Source organism: Carcharodon carcharias, chromosome 9, assembly GCF_017639515.1.
Source record: "Carcharodon carcharias isolate sCarCar2 chromosome 9, sCarCar2.pri, whole genome shotgun sequence".
NCBI classification, from domain to species: Eukaryota; Metazoa; Chordata; class Chondrichthyes; order Lamniformes; family Lamnidae; genus Carcharodon; species Carcharodon carcharias.
In genome coordinates this window covers 5525224-5547380 of record NC_054475.1, presented here as the reverse complement: position 1 = coordinate 5547380, position 22157 = coordinate 5525224, and the positions used below count along the sequence as shown (strand labels likewise).

Genomic DNA, 22157 nt, shown 5'->3' with positions numbered 1-22157 from the left:
CAAAATACTTCCAGGGCAACCAAACTCGCTGGGCCGCGCGGTAGCCCCGCCCCTTTATCGCCCGCCCATTGGTCGGCGCCAGGCTAGCCGCCTCCCCATTGGTGCGTTTGAAAAACAACCCACCCCCGGATTGGCCGGTCCGCTTGTCCGTCAACTGCCGAGCCGGGGATGGAAAGGGGGGGGGGGGGAGAGAGAGAGGAGGGCAGGGGACAATCACGTTGGGATGCGCTCTCGCGTCGCGCCACCGAAACCAGCCACCTCCTCCCCCCCCCCCCCCCCCACCAGTCGCAACCAACCGAGCGACCCGAATTTCGGATCGGCAGATTCGGCAACGCCAGGAATATCCCGATGACCTGAGCGGCGCGGCGCAAATCCCGGCACGGTTCCCTCAGATTTTCCTTCTTGGCGGCTCTAGGATTTATTTCTCTTTTTTTTTTTAAAAAAAAAACCCCAGAAACTCTCGATTTTCAAAGTGAAAATCTGCGATTTCCGACCGGCAGATTCGCCACGCGCCCTGGAGGCTTTCTAATTAAACGCTCAATCAGCTCGCAGGTTGCCTGGTTCATCTTCGCAAAACCCTGGCTGCAGAAGAGAATTTAAACGCCGGCAAATTTTTTTTTTCCCCTCATCGCAGCCCCCCAGCGGGCTCATCAAAATTTGGCGGCAAAACCCTCCCACCATTATCTGGATGTGCAAGGTTTCCTGCGCCTGGAATTTAAAGCCCCTTTGCCCACACTGCAGCCATATCATAAGCCACGCAGTTTCACCCCAACATATACACAGCCCTAACAATAATAATAATATACACAGCCCTTGCCCTGCTGTTTTTTTTTTAAAAGTTGCATTATTCAATTTAAAATAAGGCGATTGATGTTTCACCCACGCACCCTCTTCTGCAGTTGTGCCCAATTTGGTTGGCTGGCTGGCTGTGGAGGCCAATCTGGTCCAACCATGACTATTGGTTTTACAATCTTACTGTTGATTGCACAAAGTCAGCCAGCCAGGCCAATCCTTGCGCCCCCCCCCAGACTGGAGTTAATGGAGTCACCTGTGGCTCTCACCTCCAGTCAGAAGGTTGTGGATTCAAGTCCCACCTCAAGAGGCTTGAGCATAAGATCAAGCTGGCGCTCCAGTGCGGTATTGAGGTCAAAAACATGTCAGAGGTGCTACCATCTGTCTATGTTAAACCAAGGGCCTGTCTGCATTCTCAAGTGGAAGTAAAGATCCCATAGCACTTTTTCAAAGTAGAGCAGGGTATTTTCCCCAGTATCCTGATCAATGTTCATCCTTAAATCAACAAAACAAATAAAACATTAACTGGTCGTCATCACATTGCTGTTTATGGGAGCTTGCTCTGGGCAAATTGGCTGCAACATTTCCTAAATTACAACAGTCACTATACTTCCAAAGTGCATCATTAAACTAGTTTGGATCATCCCGCGATTGTGAAAGGAAATATATAAGTATAAGTCTTTCTTTAATTAAAAACTCTCTTAACCCAGCAACCAATAGTGTGACTCTGGCCAATTCATATTCCTCATCAATCTAGGGTTACCTTCTATTGCAAAGTCAAAAACCTGATGCGTACAGAATAGGAGTAGTGCAAGGGATAAGACTAAGTTTTAATTGATTGCTTTAACCCTTTTTCTAAATTATCAGTTTTCATTTATGAAATTTCTGAACATCACTCCAGTGCTAAATTCATTATTCTTGGTTTTCACAGAACGCTTAGGTGTACTAACTGTTCAAAAAAGAGTAAATATATAGATAAAGGGATCTCTGCAAATTACAGAGTGATGCATTAAAACAGTTCATTTAAAAATGTTAAGTATTTGAATAAGATTCAGCTTCCAAATCATTTTGTCAAAGTGAGAAAATCTCATCAGGAATCTCTAATTTTCCCCATAAGCATTAACATCTCTTTATGTGGCAATGCCATCATATATTTGGTGTAGCAACACACAGACAGATGCAACATGATTCCCAGTTTGTCACACAACTCTGGCCATTCCTCACTCACTGAACTCAAGTGTAATCGAAATGAGTGTTGCAAACTATTAAACCTCAGGGTGACATAGACCAAAGGTTTTTAGATCATCCACAATTTAAGATTAAGAAAGCAAATCCACTGTAATAAAATCTTGAGATATTTGAAGATCAGATGTGGGTTCAAACATCAATGTATACATATACACCAATCTGATCCAATTATAGAGTGGTTGATGTCAGTCTGAAACCTGACAAATCTGCTATATTAACATGTATTGAAAAAAAAATTGCATACTCTCTAAAATCTAAACATTTTCTATTAAAGCACATAATACGTAAATTAATTTTAAAAATGATTGCAATATACCTGGGATTTACATGATTTGGAATTCAGGGTTCAGAGTTGCATTCAAGCATATAAATGTGTAGGCATTATCACCAAAGGTATCAGGGCTTACATAAACTATTTACATTTTCATAACATATCAAGTGAACTGATTTTCAATCCCAAAATCTTCATATTTGGATGTAAATCAAAAGCCTGAATCATTGGAATTCATATCAATCGCTTCACAATTAAGCTCACTAACCGCTCAATCTGACTGGTAGAGGAGGGAGTGCAAAATTTAATTTCCATCTTCTTTTGAAGTACAATTATAAACTGGCTAGTATATCAAGAAGTGTTAAAAAAAACTACAAAGATCGCATACATTAGTCATTGCATTCCATTGTACTTTGAGAGATTTGCAACTAGGGCCTAGGTTTTACCATATATACAGTATAGCAGCTTTAATGCATCTCCTACTTTGGGGTATAAAGGAGTGGATGGAGGTTTAGAGTTTATAGCAAGCTGAGGAAGATGGGAACCAAAAAAGTGACTAATGTAAAGGTGAAATGTATAAACCTAGGTGAAAATTTAAAAGCTATTTAAAATTGAGACCATCTTTTCCTTGGAAAAACTCAGCAGGTCTGGCAGCATCGGCGGAGAAGAAAAGAGTTGACGTTTCGAGTCCTCATGACCCTTCGACAGAACTTGAGTTCGAGTCCAAGAAAGAGTTGAAATATAAGCTGGTTTAAGGTGTGTGTGTGGGGGGGCGGAGAGAGAGAGAGATAGAGAGAGAGGTGGAGTGGGGGTGTGGTTGTAGGGACAAACAAGCAGTGATAGAAGCAGATCATCAAAAGATGTCAACAACAATGTTTTGTTTTTGTTTTGGATTTCCAGCATCCGCAGTTTTTTTGTTTTTACCATCTTTTCCTTCTTTCCTTTAGTTCCCCCCTTTATTTTTTTAAAAATAGAGTTGATTTTCTTTTCCTCTCTCCCCCTGTCCTGCAATTGCAGGATACACATTGTGGCCTTGAGTGGAGTGCAGCATACCTGGATGACCTACTCCCATTATGTAGCTTCAAATGCCCCAATAAAAGATGCATGTGAGTTACCCAAAAAAATGCGGGGAACTATCCAGCCTATAATCAGGGGCTCCTAGTGATGTAACTGAGCAAAGTGAACGGTCAAATATAGGCTTTGATTATGAACAGCTGCCTCTGCAGTTTCCTCCCACTCACCTTCATGAGAGTGCCTGAAACTAATCATTGCTTGTCATGTGACACAGCTGAGATCAGGGTAAGACCGTTGCAAATCTACCCCACACAAAAAACACTTTGGTAGCATTCTGTTCCATTTTTACATTATTTGCCAATATTTCCATCATTACGTTAACAGTTTAAATCATAAGCAGTTACTACAAAATCCCTCATTAAAATAGATCACAAGTCAGGCTGATGTCCTGACATAAAATCAAAATATTGTGAGGGATGTCGGAAATCAGAAATAAAAGAAATGCTGGAAACACTCAGCAGATCAGGCAGCATCTGTGGAGACAAACAGAGTTAACATTTCAGGCAAATCTGAATCGGATCATTCTGATGAAAGGTCATTCGAAACTCTGTTTCTCTCCACAGATGCTGCCTAACTGGAGTTTTTCCAGCATTCTTCTTGGTTTTATTTCTGATGTACTAACATATCCTTAACTGCAACAACTGGTATTTATATTGTCATGAAGATGTGCTTTATGCCAAATAATGATTTTTAATCCACTGAATTGAAACCTGAATTGAACCTTTGAAAAGAAAAGTCTTTTTAAAAACACAGTGACTAAAGTGACTTGAACTCGGCCCAAGATGGCTAACCCCAATTTGCACCACCATATGCTCCACATTCCGATTCATTGGAGTGGAGTTATCACAGACAATGATTTCAGGGGAGTGTGAAAGACTCACATCACCTGCCTTGTTAGGAAGGAATCTATGGCAATCATCTGAGGTGTTCAACTGTTGGAGATGGGCCATTAAGAATAATTGCTTCAACAATACGGTCCTGGCGGAATACATGCACAATGTCATTTTTTAAAATCCCCTTGCAGTTGGAGAAGGAAAGTCACATGACAAGCCAACCCTTTGTAAGTTTTAAGCATGTTCTCAGTTCTGTTGAGTAGTCAAGTGGCTTAGGGAGAAGATCCAAGTGCGGTCCCTCCTTTCTTCTTCAACCCACCTGGTAAGCTTAGAGTCCTGTTTGATGACTGATCTCCAGAGACGCCCTGCTGCAGACGATGATTTCATAAAAAATTCCAACCTACCACTACCATCTCCCAAAGAACAAGCAACTCAGTTGTCGATATCTTTAAATCGGAAGCATCAAGACTATCAAATTCGGCCTAAAGCCAATCGAGTTCACCAAATAACAGACTTTTTTTATGGGCACTAATTTGGCCAAACTATCTTTCCCCATTCTGTAATCTGTATTTGTGATGTGTGAACCTAGAGTGTAGGCATGGGTCAATGGTGCATATTTTGCTTAGATCGGTTTAGGTAGAATAAAGCTAAACTCATTGTTAAACCTCAGAAAACCTGTTTTATTGCTTCTTTTATGATCCGTGTGTAAACAGTAAGTACACACTGAATTGACAAGTATATCCTTTTCAAAAAAAAAAACAAACCTAAAACAGTCAAACAAGGAGAGGGCAAAGAGGGCGCCATTCGACCCCTCCTCCTCACCTGGTTGGAACAATGTGGAACCTTCAAAACTTAAAACATCTCAAGGTGCTTCACTGGAGCGTAACCAGATAAAAACTGACACTAAGCCAAAGTAGGACACATTAGAGCAGGTTACCAAAAGCTTGGTAAAAGAGGTAGGTTTTAAAAAGGGTATGGGGAGAGCTTGGGAGTACACCATTGAGATAGAGGATCAGCCATGATCATATGGAATGGCACAGCAGACTCGAAGGGCGTCATTCAGCTCTATTTTCTCTGTTTCTAGGGCAGAGAGATCAAGAGGTTGGGAGAAAATTCCAGACAGAGCTTCAAGCCTGAACAGCTGAAGGCACAGCGTCCAATCGGCTGTGTGAAGGAAGGCGGATGTGAGGTTGGGCTGCCTGGAGATAAACAAGAAGATAGAGTTGGAGGAATGCAAAATTCTAAGAGGGTTGTAGGACTAGGGCAGGTTACAGAGATAGGGAGGGGGGGCGAGGCTATGGCGGGATTTGAACAAGAGGGGGATAACTAAAAATGGGGGCGTTCAGGAACTGGGAGCCAATGTAGTTCAGAGAGCACAATGTGATAAGTGAATGGGATGGTGCAAATTAGGATTTGGGCAGTGAGTTTTGCAGCAGCTCAAGTTCATGAAGGATGGCAGATGGCTGGCCAAGACAGTACTGCAATTGTAAAGTCTCGAGGTCACAAAAGCATGGATAAAGGTTTCTACAACATAAGGGCTGAGGCAAACTTGGAGAAAGGCAATATTAAGGAGGTGAAAGTGGCAAGCTACACAACATCGCTGTTGATATAAATCCTATGAATGCATCTAGGCTTCACCATAAACCCAATATCTGAAAACATTTCGACCAGTTTAGAAACATCAATGTTTCTAAAAGTAAATGTTTCCACAAAGTAATTCTAAACTTCCTTGACTGGGCACTAGCATTTCATTGCTGAACATTTTTCAGAAAATCATCTTTCTTCAATAATTCTTACATTTTAGCAATCTTCTTTTAATATTCTTACCAATTATTGCTCATCTATTGAAGATCACTATATTACACTTACCCCATTTTCGTGCTTCAGAACAAAGCTTCAAGCACATTAGGCAGTTTGGATTCAGCAGCTGTCTCTATCATGCTGGTGTCAGAAGAGTCGCCACATTTCTGGTATCAGAGGTGCAGTCTTTCTTCTCTTTTGACAAAAAAATAAAATCTTAAAAAGTTAATGTAGTCACATACTAGGAATTGTGTTGTAAGGTAGAGCAAGTCTACTTATTTTCATATGTTTTCTTGTTCCCTGATTTTATGGTGCAGACAGATATATGGGGTTTTTGAGGGAGAGTTGGATAGTGTCTTGACCCAGGTGAAGGGAGCTTACCTATCATATTTTTCATAATCTTAATTGCTTCTTATGAACCTTTCCAAACTCAACCCACAAATCTATGTTTTCTCAACTTTCTCTTTACATTTGGCACAAACTGCTTCCTACATTGATTACAAAGGCACCATTTCCTAAACAAGTGGAGAAAAACAGGACTTAGATCTCAAACTGAACAGTAGGTTCAAGATTCATGTCATAGGTGCTTTCTTCAATAATCATAAGAATTATGACACTGATGCAGTAAATGAGGCTCATACTAAATTGAGTTTCAATGATAGAAGCTTACACCAAATGGATCCGAGATGGACTCCAGCATAAAAATATAGCAAAAACCTCATCCAGCAGTTTTATACAGATACAGGGACTGAGCAAGTGGTCTGCACGTGAGACAAGAATCTATCATTGAAATCTGCTATATATCTGAAAACAGGGATGAGCTCAATGGGTATTGCAACTACACAACTCGATTTTGAGATGCAGGGTCTGCAACAGTGTAGACAAATAATAAAAATAAAGAGCATTAAATGAATGATACTTGGGTACTACTACAAAATATTAATGCAGAATGTCCACTAAATGATAACAACAGAGCATAGAAACTTATTTTGTCCTAAGTTAAGAATTGACTTGTGTTAAGCTTGGTATTTTACTAGGAAGAAAAGTGAGGAACGGAGATGGATAAAACATAAATAGCACTTATTTGAATATCCTTTTGAATTCCATTTGAAATCTGGATCAATGGCCATACAGAACAGGCGTGGTAAGCCAAATGCTCTACTTATAGTAAAACAATTTCACCCAGTGTTGCTGTTCAATCTTGCTCATCACAATAATATATTGCAACCAAACAGAAATCTCAGGTGTAGAATATAGGCTTACAAACTCCTAGGAGTGATACCAACTCAGCCATTTAAGTTCATACTCCTGTAATAGCACACGAACAAATTGACACTTCTTCAAAAGCAGGTTTTATGAAAAAAGGAAACAAGGTTGAAATTCAATTAGTAGACCTTACTATCGCAGCACAACCGCTAGAAACTGAATCAGGAACAAAATTGAAATCACTTCAGCTTTTTCTGTAACCAATGATTATTCAAGAATGAACAATGTTCATGGCCCATTTAATATGCAGTCCTATCCATTTTATTTCAGATTTCCAGCATCTGCAATGTTTTGCTTTTACCCTATCCATTTTGATGCTGCTTATGCACGCTGGGTCTTTTTCCAAAATATGATTTTGAATTTCCATACATTCAATATCAGCCTGGCATCAATTTAAGGGGATAGATTCCAGGTATCCATGTGAATGGTTAGAACTTGAACAAGCTCCTCAACACTTCAATTACTTAACTTTCTACAAAATAAGCATCAATGCTCTACTGGTACCATGTGATGCCTTTCTTAAAAGGCATCCCAGCTCATCATCTGCTTAGTGATCAAGTGGTTGTTTATATTCAAGTCACAAGCATAAAACTCTTCCTATCAAGAGCACAACACCATGTCAAATTCCAGTGTATGTGATGCGTTTAACTCCAGGAGTGAGTTTATGACAATTGAAGGTTCAGTGCTGTTTCAAAGCTTTTCCCTATCCAAACTCATACCTTTTTTCAAAAAATAATCAAATTTTAGTGCCTAACACTCAGGACAATCAGACGCGATGCTGGTTAGACTATATTCAGTAATTATTTGAGCAAGATCTCTTTGGGGCTGAACCGGCTCCAAGGTGCCATGAGTGGTATGAGAATTTGAAATGAAGCCAACTTTCTGCAGCAAATTATCAAATCCCTGCACCGGGTGGTCTGCAGTACTCCAGGGCACTATTAATTGGGCCAGCTTGGCTCATTATTGGAATGTACTGGGGTATACTGCCACTGAAGCTAATACTCTTCCCAACCAGTTTTAGATCAATGCTTTAAGATACAAGGCAATCTTTACCAGATAAGCAGTGGAGAGCTTATGAGTGCTCTGCTGATTAGCTATTCAGTTTTAGCTGGTTTTACTCCTCGTAAATTGATTGTTCCTGTGCCCAAGTTTCTAGACTTGAGTAAATGGTGTATTTTCTTGACAGTGCAAGTGCATACATTCCCTATTAGGGAGAAACTCTACATTCATTATTTTAAATTCAATATTTGACCTGACAAATCAAAAGGTAGTAAGGAGTTGAGATAGGTAGATGGTGAAGTAGAATTGGGACTTTCAAGCTAGCTTAGCAAATATTTAGCAGGCCTGCAAGTAAAGCCATTGTAACTAAGTGCAGATTCTGGCACACTTGCCTTTAGTTTCCATCTCTACACCCACTAGTCCACAAATTTTAGAAGTTTCCATAAACTACAGAAATAAAGCAGAAGTTCACTGCTTGTGTTACATCTACAAGGACAAGTTAAGAAATATGTTCAAAATTTGCAGAATTAAAGCTAACTATTCAAGTCAGTAACATGAAGCATTTGCAATTTTTCCCTACTTGCTTGTGCTTTAGCCTTGATTGCAAGTATCACACAATAAGCTGCATTTATTTTTGAACTACAGCGGAGCCACTGTGCAATAAGTTTTATTAGAAGAGGAGATTGGGAAACATTATTCCACAGGTGTATTTGGTCATGAAAAGATACATCATTATTAATGTGTAGATATCACAAGTAACTCAACTGATTCTCCCCATATGACAATTGATTGCCACCATTCCCATGGAATCATTTTTCATGTTTTAACTAACAGTCTAATTTGGAAGCGATAAGTGAATGTCAAGAAAAACTTGGAGCTAAATTCAAGTTTCTCTTCAGAATTTTTCATCCAATAGAAAATCGGTCTTCCTCTCACCATCATGAAATCAATGAATGATTTTGTCCTGAAGGCATCTTCAAGCACACCGCAGCCAAGTTACTTTTAAAATATGCACATTAAAAAATGATGGGGGTGGTATTGGCTGAGGGAAAATTTACGATTAAAAATACCAGCTTCTATTCAAATGGCAAGAGGGATGCATTTACATCACCCTTATCCAGAGTAGGCATAATACCCTCAATGTATTGTTGATTGTAACTGTTGATTGAAGTGTTCAGTTTTATTCACAACTTCAGATAATTAAGCAGTCCATATCCACATGCAGCAAAACTAGTGCAACATTCAGGTTTAGGTTAGTGTATGGCAAATAACATTCACACCACACAAGTGGCACACAATGACAAGATAAAGTCTAACTCCCCATGACATTCAATAGCATTGCCATCACTGGATCCTCCATCAATATTCTGGGTTGGGAGTGAGTTACCATTGACCAGAAACCTAACCTGGCCCAGCCACATAAATACTGTGGCTCCAAGGGTAGGTCAGACTTTCACTATTCTTTGGTAATCACCAAAGCCTCTCCACAAGGCATAAGTCAAGTGAGTGGAGAGTATTCCATTATGCCTGGATGAGTGCTGCTTCAACAATAGGGAAGTCTTGCTGAAACTATACATGGCACTAGTTAGACCACAATGAGAATACTGAACAGTTTTGGTCCCCTTATTGAAGGAAAGATATACTGGCATGGAGGAAGTCCAGAGAAGGTTCACCAGGTTGATTCCGGGCGTGGAGAGATTTTCTTACGAGGAGAGGTGAGCCTGTACGCATTGGAGTTTAGACAAATGAGAGGCAACGATTTCAAACATATGAAAGATTGTTAGGGGGCTTGACAGGGTAGATGCTGAGAGGTTGTTTCCCCTTGTGGGACAGTCTAGGGCCAGAGGGCATAATCTCAGAGCAAGGGGGTGCCCATTTAAAATGAGGAGGAATTTCTTCTCTCAGAGGGTAGTGAATCTGTGGGATTCTTGACCATAGAAGCTGGGTCATTAAGTGTATTCAAGGCAGAGAGAGAGACAGATTTTTAATCATTAAGGGAATCAAGGGTTATGGGAACAAGGCAGGAAAGTGGAGTTGAGGATTATCAGATCAGCCATGATCTCATTGAATGGCAGAGCAGACTCGATGGGCCAAATGGCCTACTTCTACTCCTACATCTTATGATCTACAAAGTAGACATTTTCCAAATAACTAGGCACACGAAATGCAGCTGATCTCTTTATCCACCATCCTTTAGGCACTGCAGCAACACAAGAGCGTCGTGTGGTAGTTTTGTCCCAATTTGCTTTGCACTTTACTTTTCCTTTTAATCATGGAAGGTTTTTGGAATTGGTTTAGACCATAGCAAAATCCAAAATATCCAACCTTTTCCTCCCAAAGTTCATGTTTACAACACTTCTTAAAAAAAACAATAAATTCTTTATTTTACATATATTATATACATTTTGCATAATAAAGGATGCAAAAACTACTATACAAGTGCTTGTCAAGAAGTTCATAATGGTATCAAAATATAGAAGTAAATCAACAGGATTGCATTCTTAGTCACAAATACAAGCATGCAGTTCAAGGTTGAGATGGCAGCATAAGCTGCTAGTTTGAAGCATTTCATCAAGATCACCACAGTCATAGTCCTGAGATGAGCTATTATTTTAGAATCACAGCCTGCATTTTTTCTTTACAAAATGTATACACAGTTGAGAGAGAGCTGAGAGAGCAGGAAGCTCAATTCAAATTTTATCCGGAGTTTGTTAGGTCTGGAAGGCCGGGGGTGGGGGGCTTCTTTCCATTCATGAGGTGACCAGCAACTATTTTGGGATTTTATTATAAAAAAGGAACACCATAGCCTACATCACAATTATCAAAAAAAAGACGTGCATTGTATTTCCTTTTAATGTGCCAACAACTACTTCAGACTGCAGGCTGTGAGGGAAGTACTATGCTGGATGCTATGCATAATACCATTGCAAATGCATTAAAAACAGAATTATTTCATAGCAACAAGATCAGTCTTTCCCTTGTATTTTACAGACTGTAGATTAATCTAATATAAATTCTCATCCCAAAAGAAACCTCAACACAGGAATTCACCTTTTCAAATGAATTAGTACCCAAAGACAACCCGTAAGTTATAACCTGGTAATTCAAGCCATATCACCCAAATCACTTCTAAAGCTGCCATAAATATTGATTATTCAAAACTATTTCAGAAGGCTCTTTTTACAACAATTGTTTACTAGAAGTTACAAATAACCTTAAAGTGATCAAAATGTTCATGTGATTATCAAAAATTTCCCCAAAGTCACTATTTATAAACAATTAAATTAAAGAGATTTATGGACAGGGCAGAAAGCACAGTATAAAAGTCCAACTTCAGTGCTAACTCTTAGCCCTAAAAGGCCTGGAAGACAATCCTATGTCACCTTGGCTAAGTATTGTGTAAGGAAGGGGGGGAATTTAAACATTAGAAACCAATTAAAATGCACATTAATTCGGTGAAACTGCAGTTGCAGGTACAGAAAACGAAAGTGATTCCAATGTGAAGAAAATAGGAAAAAAAATGTTCAAAAGGCACTAAGTTGGTGAAATAAAGGCAACAGTAACAAAATTGTAATGGATTTTCCTGATTCATTAAATCCAAATTCTTTCAATGAAATTATATTTAATAAATAGTCAAACTCAGAATCCAGGCCTTAGATTTTCTGAAATTCCCAAAATGTTATCTACCCAAAATAATTATAATGTGCAAAATAATTTCAGTATGGCTTATATAGATGCTAAATATAAAACCTGATGCCAGAAATTTCAGCACAGATATACTAATAGTCAATCACTCACAAAAGCTGCATCTAGGTGTTGGCATGACTGGTTAAATAAAGACAGAATATCAGCACTGGACTGGGGAGCTTCTTAGTTGAAGCAATATTTGTCTTACAAAAAATGAATTGCAATTCTGCAGCAAACACAAATACATATAGTTAATTAAAAAGATTTGAAAAAACTCTCATTGTAATGTGTGCCTTATGTTCCACATTAACCCACTAAAGACAATTGCTAATTTGATGCTTTCCAAAAATGAGCTCAATAAAATGATTTACTGCCTCATTAAATTGCAGTAATAAAAGCTAGTAATAACATGCTTTAAATCAAATGGTTTTAGGCTCCCTAGGATCTGTTAAATTTCTATCCCTGTGGAGGTAAGTCTGCAATATCCTATCTGAGTTGTTACTTTTTAAAAGTAAAAGTCTCTTATCACAGAATACAATATGTACAATAGCATGAATCAAGTATAGTACAGAATGTTCATCATTTGATATGTACAATATTCCAGAGGCATTGGCACAATACACATGTATGATGTGAACAATTCATCACCATTGAAACAGAAATCGAGCGAGCTGTTCATTTTTGTCATCCCTGACCCCAGATCAAACTCCAAAGTTAGGACAGGAGCTCAAACATCAATTTAAAAAGCAACTGCCAAGAACAGTTCACAAATTTATAATACTGAAGGTCAACCTTACTTGGTTTAAGCTAAGTTTGTTCGAGTCCATATCTTTATGAATTACTATTGGTAGTGAAGTTACAAAGTTAGACTTCTAACCCTATGTCTACCAGGAGTCTAGAGCTGAATTTTAGTAGATTTAGCCCACTAACCAGTCTAAAACTTTGATTAAAGATCACATCAATCTAATAATCAAAAAACTGGCATCAACTTACATGGTTGTGAAGCATACAATATTTCAATGTTCAGAATTCCTCCAGAACTAGTCTGGTGAAAACTAGTCAATTTAACGCTTAAGACACGGTGGTCATACAAAATCCTTCGACACATGTAGTGTTATGATTTTTCAACAGCATGGTGAATTCTGATGACTTTCACTTTTGGGCACGTCCCTTAGCTGAATGTAATCCCCTTGGTTTTGGGCCGGAGATCCCAAACTAGGCTTTGACATCAAACACTCTACTAATACTCTGGAAAAACAAAGAAAATGGGATTTTATGTTAAAACGGCCATCTACAGAACAAGATTACTGTTCAGAACTCTAAAAACGTTTGAATTTTAAATAAATTACACCACTTTTGCTTCCCTACGTATACAAGAATACAGAATGCTTTACAAAGCAGCAAAATAAAAAGCAATGTCTTTAAAATTTCCTGAAATTATTCTATTATTACAGTAACAAATTCCAAAACAGTGAATACTTTGGAACAGTTCCACAACACACCTCATGGCTTGAGCAACATTCTTGTTTTCTTTCACAGAAGTTTCAATCCAACCAACAAAATGGTTTTCTTTACTGAACAGATCAATCTCATTTCTGCTGATTGCCCATTCTGACAAGTCACACTATTTGCAAAGGGTGGTGGGGGGTGGGGGAGAAGAGGAGAAAAAGGTGAACAAAAAAGTATTTTTCTATTAAAATACGAAGCATTATCCAAATAAAATTCCAGTTTAGGGAATTAACCCTTTGCATTTTTAAAATGACTACCACTTATGTACTAAACAACTATAGCAATAGATGAGATTTTTAAAAAAAGAGCTTTTGAGGGGCCATCAAAAGGTAAAGATTTAATTTCAATTCCTAGTTGTGGGGGGAGTATTTCTTCTTTGCAGCTGGTAAAGATGGTTCTGAAAATTTAAGTCATAAAACCAAGATCTTACTTAATTATCAGAATTAACTCAATTATATCTTCCATCCCATCCAAATTGTATGGCAAAAAAAACCAAGTATTGGTCACAGCTTTATTGTATATTTGAAAAAAGATAGCCATAGAATATTTAATCATGTTGCAAACTTTTTTTTACAATTCACACGTGTTATTTAAAATACTGCTCCACAGCACTGCAGTTTATCCCAATAATTTTAGCACCACCTAGTGGTTAATTTTTCAGTATTAACTTTATTTTAACAATTCATTACCCGTATTTTTTTCTCCTTAAATTCAAGCTGCCATGGACCACAAATCTGCTTGGCAAAGAGGTTCGAAACCTGCTCCCAAACTCCTGCTAATACTGCTCTGTTGCCAGAGGGTATGCAGAGCTGCCTTTGCTTCTGATTTGGAAGCCATTTGTTGAAGGGGACATCAGGTTTCCATCTGCCAACTTTGCTCAAGATGAAGGAACTGCAAACTCACATTTCACCAGTACCGAGCGCACAGGGGAACTCCGAGATGATGTGCTGTTATGTTTATTAAATGTATTTAAAAGGCCAGAGACAAACTGCATGCATGCACAAACAATTGTAAAATACCAAAAATAAAACCAGTTGATTAAAGTAACCCAACAACCCAGCAATCAAGCAGAATTATTTTCAAGAACTAAAAACTGGCAACGTCAAATTACGTAACTGCACCAAAAAATGGTGTGGGTAAACAAAGGCAACACTAGAAGGGGGTCAAGTGTGCACATTGGGTACTGACTAGATTTACAGTAGTCTGTTCTGGGTCTTTTGTTGTTTAATATTACTCAAAAAGGGCCATGTAAAAGAAACTTGCGCAAAAAACAATTTGCTACAAACTATGCAAGCAGATTAATCGCATTCAAATGCATCTGAACAGCTGGGTTAAGGATGATGAAATTTAAAGTGGAAGAACGCAAATGATGTACATCAGAAAACAAAATTTGTTTGCATACATTGAAAAAGATGGAAATGAAAAAGAAAGATTTAAACACGTCTTATTTTGGAAATAGCCAATGAAAGATTGCTGCAAAAGAATTAATAGGATCCAAGATGAATCTTACAAATCAAGTACTGGAAACAGTGGTCAAAATGGTGATTTTTTTTTTTACATTTTATCTTTGAAAAAGGAAAAATCCTCAACATTGGAAAAGAGATATTGAGACAACTTCCTTCATTCTTCCTTCGAAAGAAGGTATTGATGCACTGCAGAGTTCAAATAGGAGTGTTCAAGTTATACGGTTGACAATTTACTTCTCAAATCAAGGAAAAGATTGAGGGTTGATTGATTAAGTTATTTAAGCCAAAATAAAAACCCAAGCAGCTTATTAACACTTAACCTCAACTAAAATACTGGTGGACAAGTAGATAAAGCAGCAAGCTTCAAGGAGTAAGAAGGATCAGAGGTTCTTCCTCCAAAGGCAGCAGACATGTGGAATACATTCTCATCAAAAGTACTAATGTTAAATCTTAAAAACTGACATGGATAAATATCTGGTTTAGAGTAGGATTAAAAGTTGTATTGATAAGCGTCAGACAATCACTCAATGAAAAACTGATTCTCCTTATAACCTGATTGCAGAATTCAAAGTTGTATGTCACAAAAGGTTGATGGAAAATTAGTTGTCATGGAGGAATCGGACAGAATTTCAGAACATCATATCTTGGAATCTTCTGCCTTTGCTCATTTGTTGTCAGATTTCTGCATCGCTGAGTTCTAGCTACCAGATTTTTTTTTTAAAAAAAAGTTTGACAAATTATGTTTTACTCTACATTAGTCCAAGTGCACCCTGGTTACTTTAGAGTTAAGAAAATTTGCTTTACAAATGGAAAAAGAATATAAATCTTGGAACAAGTGCTGCATCAAATCCACTTCAACTCACCTTGTTTGCCAAGAGGATACATGGCACAGGGCTTCCATCCACCAAAGCAACTTTGCTGTCTAAATCATGCTTCCACTTAAGGCAATTCCGGAAGGTTGCTGTATTTGTCACATCAAACATAACAATGCACGCTCCAGCATCTCTGTAGTATAATCTGGTCATGGAAGTGAAGCGCTCTTGGCCTAAAATACAAATTAATCATTTATTCATGGAGCAGGATGGTGACCCACAATGGAGTCCTTTCACCATCTGAGATGATGGAAGTCTTTTTCTGGCAAATTCAAGTGACAAAAATTGTGGGGAGATTGGGAAGGGAGAGAGAAAAAAATCATTATGCAGCAAAGCCTGCATAACAAAAATGCAGACAGATTGGTATCTCATGTGTTACAAAAGATAGAAATTTTAGATAAAGTAACTTGTTTAGGCAAGCTTTAAAACATGATAGCAGGGAAGCTCAGCAGCCAATTCATGCTGCAACTAGTCATTTGAGTAGTCTAGGTACAAATGAAACATTATCAAATGCCAATTTATTACACATGTACACAAAAGTAAAGTCCCTCCATTCAGGGTAGAAATGCTTTCCTTCTTTCAACTAGAAAAAAATTCACAACTAGAGCAATATTAAAAAGTTTTACTCAACTATTATACCATTTACAAATGGCGAAGGAGAGGCAGGATTTGATAACTTTTTGCTGCCAAGGACACCAATATAAAAGCAAATGCACCACATGGACTGCAGCAGTTCAAGGTGGCAACTCACCCAGCTTCGCAAGGGCAATTAGAGATGGGCAATAAATGCTGGCCAGCCAGCAAAGCCCACATCTCGTGAAAATGTTAAAAAAAAAACACTGCAATGCACAATATTGGGATAACTAATTAGAGACATTTTAAAGCAGAATATTTTGGAAAAGAAACATCTTCATCCTCCTGACTCTCTGTACTATTAAAATAGGATTTACATGGAGAAAACACTGATGTTCTCCCGTTACCTGCCAGTAATGGATTGTATGTTTATCAAGTACTGCCCCTCCCATTTATTTCTAGAGTTGAATCTTATAAATGGGGATAAGAGTTATGCTTATATTTATAATTCCATATTTTGTCATAATCTCTTAGCTACAAGGCTCTTAATGGTTTTTATTATATTTTCAACCACAACAGGCGACCAGGTCAACAAGAGCACTTCTGTGGTTAAAATCAATCCTTTCTTCCACCATCAAACCCACTATACCCCCCAAGCCAGAACCACCAAAAACTTACTGAAGGTCAAGTGTATGCAGCAGGCAAGGCTGAGATGCAAACCAGCCCATCACTAGAGTTAGCAATTCACTTAAAAATGGTTCGTTTGTTGAGAATTTAGTAGAATGAGGCCCTCTTACTTTACCTTTTGGAATAGTTGAAAAATACTTTTTTGTATGTAGCATTGTAATTTAATCTGATAAGAATTCCAAACAAACCGTGGCATTATTTTAAAAATAATTAAAATTTCACACAAGTTCACCTGGGACTTTATGCCACATTATACCCTTGAAAGTATTTTTTTTTTAAATAAAAAACTTTATAAAAAAGGTTTGTCCCTCATTTTTAAAAAAATCTTAAAAGTATCCTCATTGTATTTGGTTACTTATGAAGTAAGTTTTAAAAAAAAAATGTAACTGCTTTCTATTTGATCAGGTGCCCAACCATACACTCTTCTCAGCATCATACTGGATCAGAAGGTGAAGGAAAGATTATCTTCTTCCCAGAATTTTCCCAACGGCTGTGCGACAGTGAGTGCTTTTTTTGTTAAGAACATCTCCAATTTCCAAAATAGAAAACTTGCCACGTGGCTGTCAATTATTACCTTGCAAACTTAATCTTGTTTTTGAACAATATTTTAAATCACTGCTGATAGTTCTTCCCCAATGGTGGGAAGCTCATCTTAGAGGACTGTTACTGTGATTTAAAAACAGTACAGACTACTACTGTACTTAGGAAAACTCAGGAGGCTGGCATAACATTTGGCATTGTATAATTTTTTCCCCCCAATGCAGCCCATTTCATTACTGGTACACTAACATTGGAATCTTAATAGGTGCTCACCTGCTATGTCCCAAAGCTGGAGTCGAACGGTTTCAGTGTCGGACCATTGTACAATCTTCAATGCAAAGTCCACTGAAAATAATAAGATATAGCTGTAACATTCTGAATGGGGAAAAAACTTTTTAAAAAATATTCAGTAATTTAGCAAAGATCCAAAAGTTGGAAGACGTTTGTCTCTGGCCTGGATTTTCCGGTGGTAATGATAGCAAAACCGTCAGTTTTCACCATTATTAATCCATTAAAACTGACAGTAGCTTCAGAAGCCTGATCATGGGCAGAATAATGCAGAAATACAGAAGGCACTGTTAGTCATTCAACATTCCCCCATCTTTACTATTGAGGTTCCCAGAGTATAATCCCAAAGCAGGGAATTGATGAGAGCTTCCACTTTTATACAGTTACTCTTGCCGCAGGGTTAAAAACCCCTTGAAAAAAAGTTACACCTTGTTAAAGTCCATAAGAGGAGGGCTTATGGCGCCGTGGGTAGCATCCCTGCCTCCGAGCCAGAAGCTCAGAATTTGAGTCCCATCCCATTCTTTATGGCCAAAGAAGGTGCATTCTTAACAGCCAAAAAGAGGTTGAGCGTCAACCTGCAAATTCTACCAACACACACCAATGGCAGGCAGTAAGAGAAGAGATTCCTGGTCAGCCATGTGATGGAAAGAACGTTGGAGGTTCTACCAACACTACCCAGGCTACAATATGCATATAAAATGTGTATGTTGCTACAGCAACTCTGACTTCCCAAGTGAACTGCAATGCACCACCACCAAGTCAGTTCTTACTGCTAAATACCCACACTGGCCTTGAAAAGCTAACTGTATATGCGACATGTCAACTTTCTTCATAACAGGAATTCACATTTTAATTTTCAAAAAGCATTTGAAATGTCATCTTCTACCGTAACTCCATATTTACACCCCCATCATCTATTTCACCATCTGCAAAATTTTAAAGTTAAAAAAGTGAAGGGATTCAGTGGTTATTTCCTCATTTGCTGTCCATGAGAATACCTCTGTGATTGGTGACTTGCCAGCTTGCTGATTTCGTTGCTGCTGGATGCCTAGCGATTCCCTTGACTTGCTGCCAGATTTAAAATGCCATCATGAAAAGGGCAAATCCACACCAAAGAGATTGTTGGATCATTGTGGGCACCATTCTTCAAGATCAGCAGCAAGAACCATTGCTTTGCTGCTGGCCTCAAAATTTAGCCCAGCTTTCCAAAAAATAATGACCCAACCAAGAGAACTCTGCTCCAGGTCCACCAATAAACAGCCTTCCTGAACAAAACATTTGACAGTAAGGCACTATTACAAGTTCCAACTCCTCTGATGAAAAAAATCCTTTCAGCATCTGTAGTTCCAAGGAACTAAAATGAACTTCAATTTCCCCCTTCCTAGGATGGGACAGCACCAACCTTGAAACAGCCCTTCTAGAATTACATGAAATTTCAAAAGATTTCCATTTTAATGTCCATAATACCGAGTGAGCCAGCTGATGCCAGCAGTTTTGAATATGTATATCAATTAAAATTGAGGAATATGTAGTACTGAAATGAATAGATCGGAGAAAAGTCAGTCTATTGAGTCATTTTATTGCATCACTGCTAATTATGTCACAAAGACGTACATTCCAAAGTTAGAAATTGCACTTGAAGATTATGCCTGTGAACAGGACTTTTTTTTTGAACAAAAGAGGAAGAATCCCACTGCATCTACTTTACATTTATTATATAGGCCGCTTCATCTTTACATTTTAATTATCAGAAAGGTCAGGTTTCAAACTTACAATCTTTGGCTATATGTTCATTGAAATCCTGTTCCATGGGTTCGTTGCCAGTGTTAAAAATTCAAATTCTGCATTTTAGCTAGATAATGACTCCTAAACTTAAGTAGCAATAATCTGATCAAAGTCCAGTGACATCCATTTACATAAGGACATTACTTTATTAAAATACTGAACAAGCTGAAGTTATGAAGGCTTTTCTGCACCTTTTTAAACAATGCTGAAGTTAGTTACTATAAACTACTATGGAATCTGCAAGAAAGGTGAAGAGCCTGTGTTTCTCTGCAGTTTTCCAACCTCAGGACATTCCAAACCATTCTACAGTTGATGAATTACTTTTCATGTGCTGCAAAGACAGCCAATTTGCACACAGCAAGGCCCCTTAAACAGTAACAAAATAAATGACTGGTTAAATCAATCAGTTGTGGGACAAATTTTAGCCAGGAAAATTCCATATTCTGGAAAAAGTAGCATAGGGTCTTTTACACATTTGGCAGGCCCTCGGTTTAAAGGCTTATCTGAAAGGCAGCACTTCCTGCACCAACGTTTCCCAATGCTATGCTGAAGTGTCAATCTAGGTTATTTCTCAAATCACAGAGAAACCTCAATCATCTTGCTCAGAGCCAAGAGACGTTATCAGTTTGCTAAGCTGGTAGCTGAAATACTGAAATGAACTGAAGCTGTTGAACTTCCCATTATACTTTTGACTTTTTTTTTTACCCCCCATTCACAGGATGTGGGCATCACTGGCTGGGCCAGCATTTATTGCCTATCCCCAATTACCCTCGAGAAGGTGGTGGTGAGCTGCCTTCTTGAACCGCCACAGTCCATGCAGTGTAAGAACACCCACAATGTGCTGTTAGGGAGGGAATTCCAGGATTTTGACCTGGCAACAGTGAAGGAATAGTGATATATTGTCAAGTCAGGATGGTGGGTGGCCTGGAGGGGAATTTCCAAGTGGAGGTGTTCCCATGTGTCTGATGCCCTTCTGGATGGTAGTAGTCATAGGTTTGGAAGGTGCTAAGCAGCCTTGGCGAGTTCCTGCATCTTGAAGATGGTACACGCTGATGCCACTGTGCGTCAGTGGAGGGAGTGAATGTGTGTGGGTGGGGTGCCAATCAAACAGGCTTTGTCCTGAATGATGTTGAGCTTCTTGAGCATTGTTGGAGATGCACTCAATCAGGCAAGCGGGGAGTATTCCATCACACTCCTGACTTGTGCCTTGTAGATGGTGGACAGGCTTTGGGGAGTCAGAGGGTGACAGACACCATCATTTTCTCCATGTGAGAAATTGCATTTGTGACTAATATTGGGGTAGATTTTAATCTTTAGCACCGGGACACACAGAAAATCACCTGTGCTTAGCACAGAAAAATAGTATAGGGCAGGGCACATGCATATTAGAAAAACTGCCCAATTCTCTTTCCATTAAGGTTACACAATCCTTCCCATCTAATTTTGGCTCTGTGAAATACCCATGCTTTACACATGAGAACTAAAAGGAAATGTCTACCCGTTACAGGAATATGTACTAGGCAGCAGTATCGATAATGTACACTTATCTCTATTGTGTACCTTGTGAATGTTAAGTGCCTTATCGGGTGCAAAACTGTTGAAATATAGGGATGGCATTGTTTTAAAATACTTCCCATGTGCACAAAGTTTCCCTAAAAATTAAACAGCGCCCATTACATTACTTATTGCACATTCTCACTGTGGAACAGACAATATCATTATGCTACTACATATTAAGTTAAAGGATAACCTAAACTTGAATGTTTATTCAGTTTTAAAATAGCCTTTTTAAACTGACGTGAGGTTGCTATTCTGCTTCTGCTACAACTAGAACCATTTTGGTTTCTGGGTGTAAAAAAGGAACCGAGCTACAAGAGTGTCTCATTAATTTTCCCAAGGGCCACTGCAGTTAAAGTGAGATCTACAATCTATATCATAGGTCTGCCTACAGAACAAAAGCTTAAACTCATTTGTGCATGACATACACAGTGGTGTTTGTTAGAGGCAGAATAAAGCTATTACAAAACAAGCTTACTCCACTTATGAAATTACTAGCAATTTACGATTTGGTAGCACGTACTGTTCAAGAGCATTCAAGTGGACTCACTGATTTTCAATCCATTTGACTACTTTACTCCAAATTGCAAACCTCACCCCTTAATTATTGGACCCTTGAGAGAATTTGTGGCACTAATTGTCAACCCACATTCTGAAAAGCAATTCAAGAATTTGGAAGAAATTGGTATGGTTTCACTCTTCCCCAGCCACCCACATCCATCACCTTACTTACATTAAGCAGATTTCCTCATATACCTGTTGCTGAATGATGTACTTCAAAACTAGAAACTGTCAATCTCTTGGGCTGCTAATATTTCACAATGCTTCATACATGCCTTCCTTTCTCTCACCTTGAAAGAAAAATGGCAAAGCTTAACTGAATCTTCAAAAACCATTTCCTCATGTGCAG

At 38.5% G+C, this 22157-nt stretch overlaps 1 protein-coding gene across 1 annotated transcript in view; it reads right to left on the bottom strand.

Annotated features, from left to right (window-relative positions):
- Positions 1-10642: 10642 nt before the first annotated feature.
- The window catches only part of LOC121282367 (ras-related protein Rab-7L1-like), a 20221-nt gene continuing 8706 nt past the window's right edge, over positions 10643-22157 (bottom strand). Inside the window, exons 2-5 of the mRNA XM_041196086.1 lie at positions 17891-17962; positions 15809-15990; positions 13473-13594; positions 10643-13218 (exon numbers count right to left, since the gene is read on the bottom strand). Of these exons, the coding sequence (XP_041052020.1) occupies positions 13095-13218; positions 13473-13594; positions 15809-15990; positions 17891-17962 (500 nt within the window). The 3' untranslated portion in view covers positions 10643-13094. The remainder of the gene's footprint in view (positions 13219-13472; positions 13595-15808; positions 15991-17890; positions 17963-22157) is intronic.